Below are 13,732 nucleotides of genomic sequence, written 5' to 3'. Positions count from 1 at the left end.
AAAGAAATGTAGGTATTAATATAAACCATGCTTCTTTTAAACAGCTACGATTTAACATTTGGCTATGCTGACAGAAGCAAAACGTTCAAGAGATTTGGCAGAACTCCTGTGGATGATTTGCAAACTACCTCCTGTCATTTCTGCACATTGTCACCTATACCTTGTGTGTCACATTCAATTCCTTAACCCGTTTTCTCGTCTGGAAAACCAATTCCTTCTAAGAGGAAAAAATAATAATCCACTAGACAATTACATTTCCAAAACGATTCTTCATAGTTTCTGCAAGAAAATGCCACGTCAGAGGATTTCTTCCACAACACAATGCAGTGCACCTCTTTGCACAAATACACTGGTTTATAAGATTTAAAGAGGATGTTGTTGGCAACAGTGTCATTCTGGAAGATGTCTGCTTTCTCAATTAGTCAGTAGATATTTTGCATGACTCCAACGACTTTGCAAATATCTACCTGCCCCCGGGAGAAACTAGAAAGCTCAAGACACAAAAAAAGACAATACAGTGGTACCTCGGTTTATGAACACAATTGGTTCCGGAAGTCTGTTCATAAACTGAAGCGTTCATAAACCGAAGCGAACTTTTCCATTGAAAGTAATGGAAAGTGGATTAATCCGTTCCAGACAGTCCGCAGAGTACTTAAACTGAAGCGTTCATAAACTGAAGCGAACTTTCCCATTGAAATTAATGGAAAGTGGATTAATCCGTTCCAGACGGGTCCGCGGAGTACTTAAACTGAAGTGTTCATAAACTGAAGCATGGGTGTAATTGGTTCCGGAAGTCTGTTCATAAACTGAAGCGTTCATAAACAGAAGCGAACTTTCCCATTGAAAGTAATGGAAAATGAATTAATCCGTTCCAGATGGGTCCACGGTGTTCATAAACCGAAAATTCATAAACCGAGGTGTTCATAAACCGAGGTTCCACTGTAAGACATTAACCACTGTTGGCTGTTTTTATTACAAGGCTCCAGCTAGAAACTGTATGTCAGACCTCATGGTTTTGAATAATTTACCCAGTGGATTGTCTTCACTTAAGCTAAGAGATCTCAGCATGCCCTTACTGGGGGGAAACAAAATTACACATCATTCTCTTAACATTACAAAACATGCCGGAAAGTACACCAGATTTTGGCTTGCACCGGTTTCTCTTTAGGTAGAACCATAGAACTGGAAGGGACCCCATGGGTCATCTAGTCCAACCCTCTGCAATGCCGGAATCAAAGAATCAGGAATCAAGTAAGCAATGGAAAGTGCCATATTTAGTAATTAACCACTTCCCTCTCTCCCAGTCCTTTTAGTTTATCCCAGGCATCCCCAAACTGCGGACCTCCAGATGTTTTGGCCTACAACTCCCATGATCCCTAGATAACAGGACCAGTGGTCAGGGAAGATGGGAATTGTAGTACAAAACATTTGGAGGGCCTAAGTTTGGGGGTGCCTGGTTTATCCTGACAACCCATGTGAAGACAAACAAGAGGCTTTACATAAATGTTTCTAGTCCAAAAGCATCCTGACTATAAAATAAATGTTACCATAATAGGATCCACCCAAATCCATTCAACTGGGAAGAGCAATCGTATACTCAGCCGTACACCAAGATTGAAAGAGATACCCCTCTGCCATGCCGGCAGAGCAGCCACTGTATCCAATGCATGATCAGCCCAGGAGAGGAGAGGGAGAGAAATGCAAGTAGGAAATACAAAAAGGCAGGCAAAATAAGACCCACAAGCATCCCTGGAAACACTGCTGAAACCACTCAGGTACGGTGCTGGCAATGGGACCCATGGAGGGAGCCAATCCTTACAGGCTATTTGTGAGGTCTCGGTTCAATTGGCTGACATCCAGAGTACCCTGGATCAGAGGGAGATGGTCACCCTGGCTGCTCCAGGCATGGAGGAACTATTGCTCTGAGCCATCCCCCTCTCACCTCCCGAGTCCTTGCCACTCCCTTTCTATATGGCTATTCTCCTTCCCGCCCGGATACCCATCTCCTGCTCCTCCCTTCCCTCTGCCCAGTTATTTCCTCCAAAAGCTCTCTTTCCCAAGCATCCTGTGTCTGGTTCTTTCCTTGGGCCAATGGCTTGTCTGTGCTCCCATTTCCCAGGGTGTGTGGCCTGCCTAGTCCGTAAAAGAAGCATCCCTTCTTTTACACCGTGCTTCCCTACAGAGCCAGGTGAGGACTATTTGGAAACTTCATCTGGGCTATGTAGCAAGTCTCCTCTGCTACAATGAGTTTGCGAATAAATGCAGCTATTGAAGTTCTCCCGACTCCTCCTGCATCCTGGCCCATCACAAGGTTTCTTCACACACTGAGTGCCTTTCCCTAACCCATGGGATGCTCTACAACCAGCTTCCCATACAGGTGAGGCAGGGTAGGCAATGGGCTCCTTGGGTGCAGTTCTTCCTGTGGCTTTGTGCTAAGGTTATCAGCCGTCACCGTTTCCCGGGGACAGTCCCCAGATTTACAAATCAGTTCCCTGACAAAATCCATCTATTTAGTAGGAAGTTGAAGTGTCCCCAGATTCATTGAAAAAAAATCTGGTAACCTTACTTTGCACCCCTTTGTGAGCCGCTAACAGCCCTCTGCTTACCCAACCTGGATTGGACGTAGTGCTCTGGCTCACACAATCTGAAAGAGGTCCAGCACCCCTTTTCCTGGCTCATATTGAGGTAGCAATGGAACACTATCCATGGTCCGTTTTCCCTTAGCCCTGCTATGTGACGTGATAACGGGGTCCCTTGCAAAACACCTTGGGTGGGGTGGTGGTGAGTCTGGGAACATTATAGACATTTTTTTTCACCTATAGCTAAGACAGGAATGTGTGGGGCCTCCAGAGGTTTCCCATCCCCACACTAAGGGGAGTGTGTGAAGGTGAGAAAAGTTATGGGGGGCAGTCACAGCAGTTACAGTTTGCATCATGTGCTCCCCCTTCCCTGGCTAGCCTGCGTGAGCTGCTCTGCCCCAAGGAGCAGAGTGGAGTTTGGTGTTTGTGTCCGGTGCCCCAAGGCGTGTTACCTATCAGGGTTCGAAGCAGAGAAGAGCTAGCAAGGCGCTCAGCACCCTACGAGTGCTCTGGCGACAGGCTGTTTGCCAAGTGTTCCCTTTGCGGGTGAAGTGTCTGTTTCCCCTCAACAAAGCTCCCCATTTTGGGATGTTAACTATGTGTGGCTTGAGTCCAGAGAGCTATCGTTTGAATTGTGGGCTTCCTAGGTCCGCTCGATATGCTGGTGGTGCTGTGCTGTGATTGGATGCCAAGTCACACCCAATCTAGGACTCCAGAGCTTGTTAACATGGCACTCTCTGGATTGTGGGAAGTGTCAGGGTGCAGCTCAGCTTCCACTGTAGGGTGATGTACCTACATGAGAAAGGGTAGATAGAGAGGAAAGCTTCCTAGACTGTCCACCTTGTGCTGACGTGTTAATCTTCCTTCAGTGTTAGGCGGATAATCTTAGGTTTGCTGATGTCACACCCTACCTCCCTTCTTTGTCTCCATGCCTCCTCTTAGAGCAGGTGTACTTGGAGCTCTCTCTCTCTCTCTCTCTCTCTTTCTTTCCTGTTGGCTCAGTGCATCTCCACCTTAGTTAGAGCTTTCCTACCAACACGAATCCCCAAAAATAAACATTAGCTTTCCTATACTCCTAGACCCAGAGTCTCCCCGTGATTGCATGCAGGGTAGAATGTGCTCCTCTCACGGGGATTTCGAATTCAGCTCAACATCTGCTGAGTACAGTGGTACCTTGGGTTAAGTACTTAATTGGTTCCGGGGTGCCATTCACACCCCAAAAAGTACTTAATCCGAGCGGCAATAGTGCATGTGCGTGAAGTGCCGATAGAGCGCTTCTGCGCATGCGCAAAGTGCACAAATGGCTTCCACGCATGTGCGCGTGGCAGAACCCGCAAGTAAACACTTCTGAGTCCGCGGAGTACTTAAACTGAAAGTACTCAAACTGAAGCGTACTTAAACTGGGGTATGACTGTATTCCACTCCAAAGTAATACAGGTGTTGTTGTCAACAACCCTCACCATCCTTTGACCATTATGGGCTGTACTGGCTGGGACTTCAAGGAAATGGGAGTCCAACACCAATCTGGAGTGCACCACGTTGGCTCCCCTTGCTACACTTTGCCATGGTTCTCAATATGGGAGCAGCCAGTTTTCCATCGTCCGCCTTCTATTAAAGCCAATGAGAGAGAAACTCCCTGTGCCGAGTCTGTGGCTGACGTGTGTTGCACTGTCGAAAGGAGTGTGGCAGTGGATTAAAGGAGTATATGATATAATGCCAAGTGTGCTCGTCCCCCTGAGCTGCCCATGCCCTGGCCACATCTTCTTCGCCAGCGAAATTACGCCATCAGTTCTGCCAACATATGAGGGGAGTTTGGCTGGTGTATCCACCTGGCCAAGGGTGTATTTGGCGTTCCACCAGCATTGGGGGACATCTTCCAGATCCTAAAGCTCCTTAAGCCCTTGGATCTTTCATATAGGATCGCGCCCTTATAGTGACTCCACAGTAGGGAAGGAATTGCTAAGAAACCTACCAAGATCTGGGCATCCGTATCTCTCTGTAAACATTTTGAGAAGGTTTATTACATTTCCAGAATGGTTAAGTGTTTACAGCAGGCTTTTGCGCTACGTTTTTATATACGGTAATAAATATATAACAGTGCCTGGGTTCAGTTCCATCGCACATTTGAAATCGAGAAGAAAAAAATAAAATAAATTGCCCATTATATATAACAACATTCCCTTTCGCTTCATGAGTGGTCGTATCTAGGTGTAAACAAAACGGAGCGAGTCATTCCTGATGAGCTACATCCAAAACCGGTGGAGGGTTTCATGATGAACTGCAAAGGCCCTGGCAGTGAGTACCTGAAAGAAAGGGAGGAAAGCACAATAATTCAACAAATATATTCATTTCAGTAACATGAAATCGCTGAACAAGGGCACAACCCAGTAGAGGGATGTGTGCTGGTTCATTATAAGGACCCCTGCAGCATCGGTAAAATAAAACCTTTATTTCTTGGCTGGCTAAAATAAAGGTGTTAAGTTACTGGCACTGTGATTTTTAGGCACATCTAAGGGCAGAACGGTGGAGATGGGAGAGGTGTGGTGGGCACATGCTACCGGTAGGTAGAATCCAAACATCTATTTCTCTAAAACAAAACAAAACACAGAAGTTGATTTCCTGTTTCCCACCCTGGTGTGATCCCAATTTGGCAGCCTCTGCAAACATGAGCACCTTGTCTTCAACTGTGAAGTGGTACTCCATCTACAGTCTTTGTAGACATCGCCAGGACATCGAACGCAGGAGCAGCATGCTTCTTCTGCCCCAAAGAGACATGTCTTATTGAGGAGCTGATCAGTAACAAATCCCTATCTGTGAGAGGTGTGTCTGCCCATTTAGGAGATCCGTCTCTTTGGGGAGGGATTTCTTGCAGGATATGCGTATGTTGGTCAGTAATGTTCAAACCGAGGACGGGGAACCTCTAACCTTCCAGGTGTTGCAGGAGTACAACATCTGGAAGGTTAGAGGCAGGAGTAATTACTGCCCGTTGTGGTTGGGGTCCAACCACAGTTGGAGTCCAACCGCAACTGGGGGGGGCACAGGTTACTCTTGCTACTTCTCTCTGCTCTGCCCCCCTGGTTGCATTTAAAACAATGGACCAAAATATCCCCAAACGTAAGAAACTGAAACAAGTTTTGCCTCGTGCAAAACACTCCTCCAAGAGGCGTTTGCATGACAGAGTAGCACCTATGTTCATATAATGTGGTGGCCCTCCAAAACCTTTGCACTACAATTCCCATCAGCCCCAGCCAGCGATCGGAGATGATGGGAACTGGAGTCTAATAAAATTTGGAGGCTGGGGGAGGCTGATATAACTATACACTTACATTTAACAGCTCTATTTATTTGGTCTTGGGGGACTGAAGCAGGCCAGTTAGTCAACAGGGGATAAAGGGACTGGTGTGAAATGTTTGGGCTGCTGGATAGAAGCGTAATGTTTTGGAGTGTTGGCCGCCTTCTTTGATACACGACAGCAGGCGGTAATATATATGTTCTGTTTATGTTTCCCATGTTGTTCTGATGCACAGCAGTGGCTACTTAGGAAACTGAACTGGGCCTGGAATGCAAGCACAGGCAACAACCGATTTAGGCACGTCTGAAATGGAGCCTACGGCAAAATGAGGACTGCCTGTATGTTCTGCTGTATAACCATGGGATGTCTGAACTGAGCAGATCAAGTGTATATTTACCCTGGTGAAAATGGCCCTCCAGATGTTTCTCAAGGCATGCTTGATGAGGCTGTTGGAAGTGGTAGTTCAGCAGTATCTGGAGGGCCAAAAGTTTTTGTGCTGCTTTATGAAGTTTTTAAAAAAACAACCACCCTCTGCCACATCAGCCACATCTATATTGATCATCCATCCATCCCTCTTCCAATTCAAGAACCATTCCTGCAGTTTTGTCACACACTGGAATGCTTAACTCTCTTCTCTATTTTTATATAAAGGGGCAACCAGGCTTCTGTCTCCCTTTATCTTGCTGCAGCAGCAAAAGGATCAGGGCGAGCAAGGGCAAAGAACTAAGGATCAAGCAGTTCCCGTTACGAAAATAAACACAAAGCCCTACAAGGCAGAAACACCATTAACACATTTAGGTACATTAGACTAAACCGGACTGTTATTTAATGAAGTTGTGACATAACCACCACCTCATTATCATGATTTTAGCAAATTGCTAATTCGCCATTCATCAATGACTACTCTGATTTATTTGCTTAAAAAGCAGGCAATAAGCAGAAGGGGAACTTGAATAAAATCCTACAAACAATAATTTATCACGCATTGTCTAATGATCACCCTTTAATCTATTTCCCATTACTGATGTACTATAATTACGGGCAGTTATTAGATAAATGCGCCAAAAGTACATAAAAATAACACCTACACTAAGTGGAAGCTGCGTGACGAGCAATGCATTATGCTAGAATTGATTGCCACCACCGCACATAAATAGAGCCCACTGTTAGAAAAGGGTTACATCATGGAATGGGACCCCTATTGATGAATGAATAGTGAGCACACTCTGAAACAGTCACGATGATTAATCCTACAAAATTACTGGGCAGCGCCGTGAGACTGTATGATGAAGTCAAGCCGTTGCTTCCCAAGGCCTCTCGGGAATTTAAGGCAAACAAAGACCCCATTCTAGTGGGACGTCGTGTATGCTCAGGATTTCCTTCCTACCAGACCGAATCCAACGAAGTGTGTAAAATGGCAGCATTACTGCCTCAGGGTGCATTCAAAGACCATTAAATAAGCCAATGGGAAGACCGTATTCTTTTTAATGTCACTGGGTTAGGGAGGAATTCTGAGTTACACCAAAAATGTGTGTGTGAGTGGAGGGAGCTGTGTAAAAAGTTGAAAAATAAAAGGGAGGGTGTTTTTAAGAAATCACACTGTCCTTACGAGTGAACCAACCCTCTCCATGGGATGTCAGCAGGCGGGGTTCAACACAAGAGGTATCTACATGCTATTTGCGAATAGATGACGGTTAGCTACAGTGTGTAAGGCTGATCTCTTTGATCTGAGCACATAATTTCCATTAAAATAATTCCCTTTTACATTAATGATGAAAAGCAAGAACAATCTTTGGTCACAGCTGATCAAAATTAGATTACTTCTCTACTGTGATAGCATATTAATACCACACATGTTTTGTTTTGCCGCAGCAGAGTTCTCTCTGCCCTACCAAATACTTCTCTCTTTTTTCCCCAGCTGGAATTAATTTACTTCCATGCTGGTGGAAAGAATTAACACGATAAAACAGCAAGCAAACTTTGGATACCCGAGGAACAGGTCTGACACCTATTGTCTCGAATAATGCTAAAGCAGCCGGATCAGCCTTTAAAAAGGTTTTTGGATTTATAACTCTGCAAATAGATGCAATCTATAGGAATTGCAGGTATCGGTTACCTACAGGAATTAAAATGGCTGCCCTGAATGCTCCCAAATAGCCTGGGCAAAGGTATTAAGCAGCATAAGGCATAGCACTCCATGTCAATGCCTTTAGGTCACAACCACTGGTTAACCAGCGTTCCAGATGTCAAAAGGCTGAATTTTCCTTCAAAGCAGAAAATTTTTTACAGCTCCATGTTTATTCACTTCACCCATGCTCAAAAACAGCTGTATTAAGAGCCACCACAGATAATGGGTGGTATCCAACTAACATGTCCAGTCAGCTCAAGGATTTATGCTTATGCAACAAAACTCCCCTCCCCTTGTCTCGTTCCCATCTGTGCACACTCTGCACTGCCCCCATCTGCTTCAGAGGGTTGGGGGAACCCTGGAACAGATTTAAAGCATATACACCTGAAAGTGTACATTCATCAAATGTGCACGCTATATTATAGGCATACCTACTAAGGAGCTGTGGTTACAACTGCCCACTGACTTTATGTGCCTTGTCTTGTAACATGGCCCTCAGCTGAACTGAACAGGTTGGAGAAAAGGGATTCTAAAAATAAAAATGAAAAAAAGCACCACACTTGGCCTAAGTAAGACAAAGGGGAGTTCCTCGGGAGCAAGCCTAAACTCTGCTCCATTAAAGATTTTCATTAGCCCTTGTAGGCCAAGGGTGGCTCATGTAATCTGCAAAGAGCACCAAGTTAGGAAGCATCTTTGAAGAGAATAAATTAGACGATCCCATGATCTGAAATAACAGAAATGGATTAATATGACCCTGCAAAGTGTAGCTCGGTGCAGGAGGGAGCCTGTGCCATTTTTAAAAGCCAGCTCTTCAGGCACTGCAGGAATGTTTTCTCTGAATTCCCCCCCCCAAGATTTATATACCGCTTGGACTGTAATAAAACCTCAAAGCGGTTTTAGGGGAGGCCACTCAAGGACAGAGCAGAATGTTCACCCTGTGCTTGAACACAGATGTGTCAATTGCACCAACACAGATGGTTGGATAGAAATTAAACTGGAGTCAAACTTGTGCAAAGTGGTAGAGCAGTATGAAGTTCAGCAAAAACAAAACAAAAAAACCTTCCTGAATTACATGTGGAGAACCCTGCATTTCGAAACCCTTAGCTCAGGCATGGCCAAACTTGGCCCTGCAGATGTTTTGGGATTACAATTCCCATCATCCCTGACCACTGGTCCTGTTAGCTAGGGATGATGGGAGTTGTGGTCCCAAAATATCTGGGTTTGGCCATGCTTGCCTTAGAAGAACAAAAAGAAGGTACCTTATCCAGACAAACCACCAAGCCATATAGCCTAATCCTGTCTCTTTTAACAATCAGTAGCAATCCAACACTCTCTTTTCACTGACGATGTCAGGACCTCATTATGCAAAACATGCCTAGTACCAAAGAATGACAGCCCCTTTCCCAAATGCTCATCCATCCATGAGAAATGCACTTCCACACCCAAATCTGATTTTGGCCATTTCAGGTTTACGATCCGCGAGACCTAAATTTGTCTTTTTGTGAAGTTTTGTTGTGCATGAAAAAAAGGAGGTGGGGAGAGAAAGTAGACACATACTTTCCTATGCCCACTTGAAAAGCAGTTTGGCGAATGCACCTAGAAGACTATCTGTTTTCCCTTCAATAAGAGCAGAGGTGTGCTCTGGCAGCTACGCTAGAATCCAGTCTTGAGATCTGAGAGTTGACATGTGACGATTAAAACTCATTTCCAATGGAAATGCTGGCAACTAAATGCACAGCGGGTGGCGCTGTGGTCTAAACCACAGAGCCTAGGGCTTGACGATCAGAAGGTCGGCGTTTCTCGGTCCCTGCTCCTGCCAACCTAGCAGTTCAAAAGCACGTCAAAGTGCAAGTAGATAAATAGGTACCGCTCCGGCGGGAAGGTAAATGGCATTTCTGTGCACTGCTCTGGTTTGCCAGAAGCAGCTTAGTCATGCTATACACCGGCTCCCTCAGCCAGTAAAACGAGATGAGCGCCACAACCCCAGAGCCGTCCGCGACTGGACCTAACGGCCAGGGGTCCCAAAATTCATGGTTGGTTAACTGCCAGGAAGAAATGGAAAAGGGACATATAACACTAAGTACTTAGGGGGGGGGCATTTTGCAAATAGGAAGTTAAGGAGAGGAATCCAATGAGCAGATCTTAAAGTGTTTTGGGTCTTATCACAAATGCTGCATCAGCAAGTTTGGAGCAACAGGAATTCCATTTCCTCTCCTCCTGTACCCCCTCAAAAAAAAACACCATGCAACACTCTGGAGCACATTTTGAGGGCATTTAGGGAGCTGAAAAGGACGGAAGAGGAAGCTCTGTTGCATTCATGGAAGTCTGTTGTGCAAGAGGAGCTATGAGGCTGTTGCATACAGCTCTTGTAGGTCATCTACAAGATGGTGGAATTCTGATCCCAAGAGACCAGTGCTCATCCCTGTTATCTTTTCTTAAGGCAAATAAGAGTGTTTCTTTTTAAGCTAGGTTTTTCTGTGAATTACTAGTGGAGCTGCTCTTCCTCTCCTCCTCAGTTTGTTTGGGGGATTTTATTTTATTTTTTAAGCCAACGTGTGATATGGCATGGTCATTTCGAAATGCATGATGTTGCTACTTTATCCCTGCTTGGCATCTTCTGCCGGTTTTTAAACTTAGGCCACAGTTTAGAACCACAAGTTACAGCGTTTCGTCAGGAAGCCAAGGGACATGCAGCAAGCAGAAACAAAGCAGTAGGCCTGCCTCAAAACTTTTGCAGGCACAAACCCAACACCTTCATGAATACCATGCTGAATGCACAATAATGGGTGTTGTTGTTGTTTTTTAAGATGTCTGGAGCGGCCCTCAATCTCACACACAAATGAAGCACCGGCTAAAGAAAAACAAACTCACACTTCACATAGTCTGGTTTTGCATCTAAAGGCTCCCTCATGTGGTGGAAGCACTCCATGACCTGTGAGAAAGTCTAGACCAGGGGTCCCCAAACTACGGCCCGGGGGCTGGATGCTGCCCAGTCGCCTTCTAAATCCGGCCTGCGGACAGTCCGGGAATCAGCATGTTTGTACATGAGTAGAATGTGTCCTTTGATTTAAAATGCATCTCTGGATTATTTGTGGGGCATAGGAATTCATTCATATATATTTTCAAAATATAGTCCGGCCCCCCACAAGGTCTGAGGGACAGTGGAACCGGCCCCCTGCTGAAAAGGTTTTGCTGACCCCTGGTCTAGACAGGAGACTGGCACACAGGAGTCCCACACACTTGTTCCTGGCAGTTCTAGAATGGCTCTCTGGGAATCATGGTCCTTTCCGACCAGGCAAGACAGATACTAGTGCTTCTAAGCCAGGCATCCCCAAACTCGGCCCTCCAGAGGTTTTGGGACTACAACTCCCATCATCCCTAGCCAACAGGACCCATGGTCAGGGATGATGGGAATTGTAGTCCCAAAAATATCTGGAGGGCCAAGTTTGGGGGGTGCCTGTTCTAAGCCATCACTATGTGTGCTTGAGGGCTGATTTGTTGAACACAGAAGAACATATTCATTTAAAATCAGGGGTGGGGGACCTGTGGCCCTCTATAGACTTCAAGTCCCATCCTCCCTGACCACTTGCTGGGTGTGATGGAAGTCGGGAATCCAACATCTGAGGGAGGGCTGCATATCTCTCACCCCATTTATATGGGCCTGTTGTTCCACAGTCTGTTTTCGTGATGGAAAAAATGAGCAAGCTCCCTTGCTGTGAACTGCCATACGCTAAACCAGGGTTTCCCAAACTTGGGTCTCCAGCTCTTTCTGGACTACAACTCCCATCACTCCTAGCTAGCAGGGCCAGTGGTCAGGGATGATGGGAATTGTAGACCAAAAACAAACAAACAGCCAGAGACCCAAGTTCAGGAAACCCCGAAAGTATGCCATGTAAACAACTGCTAGGCTGTAACATCTCTTGATGTATTATTTGTGTGCTTTCCAACCTGAGATTGCAAAAAAATAAATAAAATATATATAGAAACATAATCAAATCCTTGCCACTCTGCATTGCAATTAATGTTAGATTATACAAAGCCAAAATAAAGGAGGTGTGTATACCTTGTGTCATCCCAGTCTGGGTAAACTCCAGTGAGGGACCCTCTGGAATCGGCAGAGTATTTGTAAACCACTAGCAGGCACTGTTTACAAAGATCTACTATTCGTTGGCAACACTGGATCTGATCGTCAGTCACCGCTTCTGTGCTTCTACTGAATATCGTCTCCCAGGAGCTCCTGTTGGCATGGAAACAGACATGACCTCATGTTTTCTGTCACAAATGGCAAAAGCTTTACTGCTCTACAGGAGAGATTTAGCCATGGAAGAAGGAAGAGGAATAATGCACGACCTTGCCCGTTTACAGTAAAGAGCCTACCCTATTTCACCAGCAGATGGTAGGAAATATAAAACACAAATGGGGGAGGGAGAAGCCCACAAGCCAGTTGTTTGGCGAGCATCTCAAAGCTTCGATGGCAGAACCCTTTAGTGTCGGCACAAGATACACCATGTTGACATTGCTTTCATAAAATGCAGGGCGCAGATCAAGGGTTTGTGCAAACTCCTGAAGTCTCCGACAGAGCATCATATCAGTTGCTAAACAAAAGCATGTCTGGAGTACAGACCTTCATGTTGGACAGCCATTATATTAGCTTATAAAACAACAACAACGGCAATGTTTTACTGGAATAAAAAACAACAACCCTAAATGTGATGTGTCTGTAAAGGATCCTTGTTGCTGAGTTGGATCCTCAGGAGAAGCATCCAGCTGAATAAGCTTTGGTTGGTACATGCCAGACATAAGATCAGATGGCCCAGTTTTTGCTCAGTGAAGTTACCCTTCTACTCTTACCAATGGATTTCCCAATATATTGGTCTGATACGTGGACCCGTAGATCCCAACTCTGGCTGCTTGGAAGCCTATTTTGGCATTAAGCACTATTTAATAAATATGTGCATGAACTGATGTTTACCAGGGGGAGTATTTGTGCAAACATGCTTAGGGTTGCACAACTGGTCTCTCCCAAAAGATAATGTACTCCACAGTTGCCTTTCCTTTGCTACCAGTGCTCTAATGGCCGGGGTGGGGGGTGGGAGGAGAAGCAACTCAAAAGTGGGTTGAAGGAAGATTTGGATCCTGCATATTCCCACCACAACACGGGTGGCGCTGTGGGTTAAACCACAGAGCCTAGGGCTTGCCAATCAGAAGGTCGGCGGTTTGAATCCCTGCGACGGGATGAGCTCCCGTTGCTCGGTCCCAGCTCCTGCCAACCTAGCAGTTTGAAAGCACATTAAAGTGCAAGTAGATAAATAGGTACCGTTACAGCAGGAAGGTAAACGGTGTTTCCATGCGTTGTTCTGGTTCACCAGAAGCGGCATTGTCATGCTGGCCACATGACCTGGAAGCTGTACACTGGCTCCCTTGGCCAATAACGTGAGATGAGCACCGCAACCCCAGAGTTGGTCATGACTGGTCAGGGGTCCCTTTACCTTTACCTATATTCCCTCAACACATCCCCCAAAAAGGGAGGAGAAATAAATATGCCAGCCCCTGGAGCTGCCACACTTCTTTCCAATCCAGCCACACATACACATGCCTCTCTTGCCCTAGCCAATATCCACTCTGCCTGGTTGCAAAAGTTAAGGCAGCAAAGCAGGAAAACACGCTAATCTGTGCAATCTCAGCTCAGACCATTAAATCGAACAGGACACAGATGCTGAGGAGTTCAAGGAG

The 13,732-nt window shown here is 45.6% G+C and overlaps 1 protein-coding gene across 10 annotated transcripts in view; it reads right to left on the bottom strand.

Moving 5' to 3' along the window:
• Positions 1 to 4,572: 4,572 nt before the first annotated feature.
• TTLL7 (tubulin tyrosine ligase like 7) overlaps positions 4,573 to 13,732 on the bottom strand; it is a 75,236-nt gene continuing 66,076 nt past the window's right edge. For 6 of the 10 annotated variants that reach the window (XM_060276783.2, XM_088673879.1, XM_035122641.3 and 3 more), the window contains 2 exons: positions 12,063 to 12,236; positions 4,573 to 4,882 (listed from right to left, as the gene is read on the bottom strand). In XM_060276783.2, coding sequence (XP_060132766.1) covers positions 4,768 to 4,882; positions 12,063 to 12,236 — 289 coding nt within the window. In that variant the 3' untranslated portion in view covers positions 4,573 to 4,767. Of the gene's footprint in view, positions 4,883 to 6,268; positions 6,345 to 12,062; positions 12,237 to 13,732 lie in introns of all 10 variants that reach the window. The other 4 variants (XR_015950987.1, XR_015950989.1, XR_015950988.1 and 1 more) reach the window with 1 other exon arrangement.

The sequence above is a fragment of the Zootoca vivipara genome, chromosome 7 (genome assembly GCF_965207765.1).
Source record: "Zootoca vivipara chromosome 7, rZooViv2.hap1.1, whole genome shotgun sequence".
Classification (NCBI taxonomy): Eukaryota; Metazoa; Chordata; class Lepidosauria; order Squamata; family Lacertidae; genus Zootoca; species Zootoca vivipara.
This window is presented reverse-complemented; position numbering and strand designations above follow the sequence as displayed.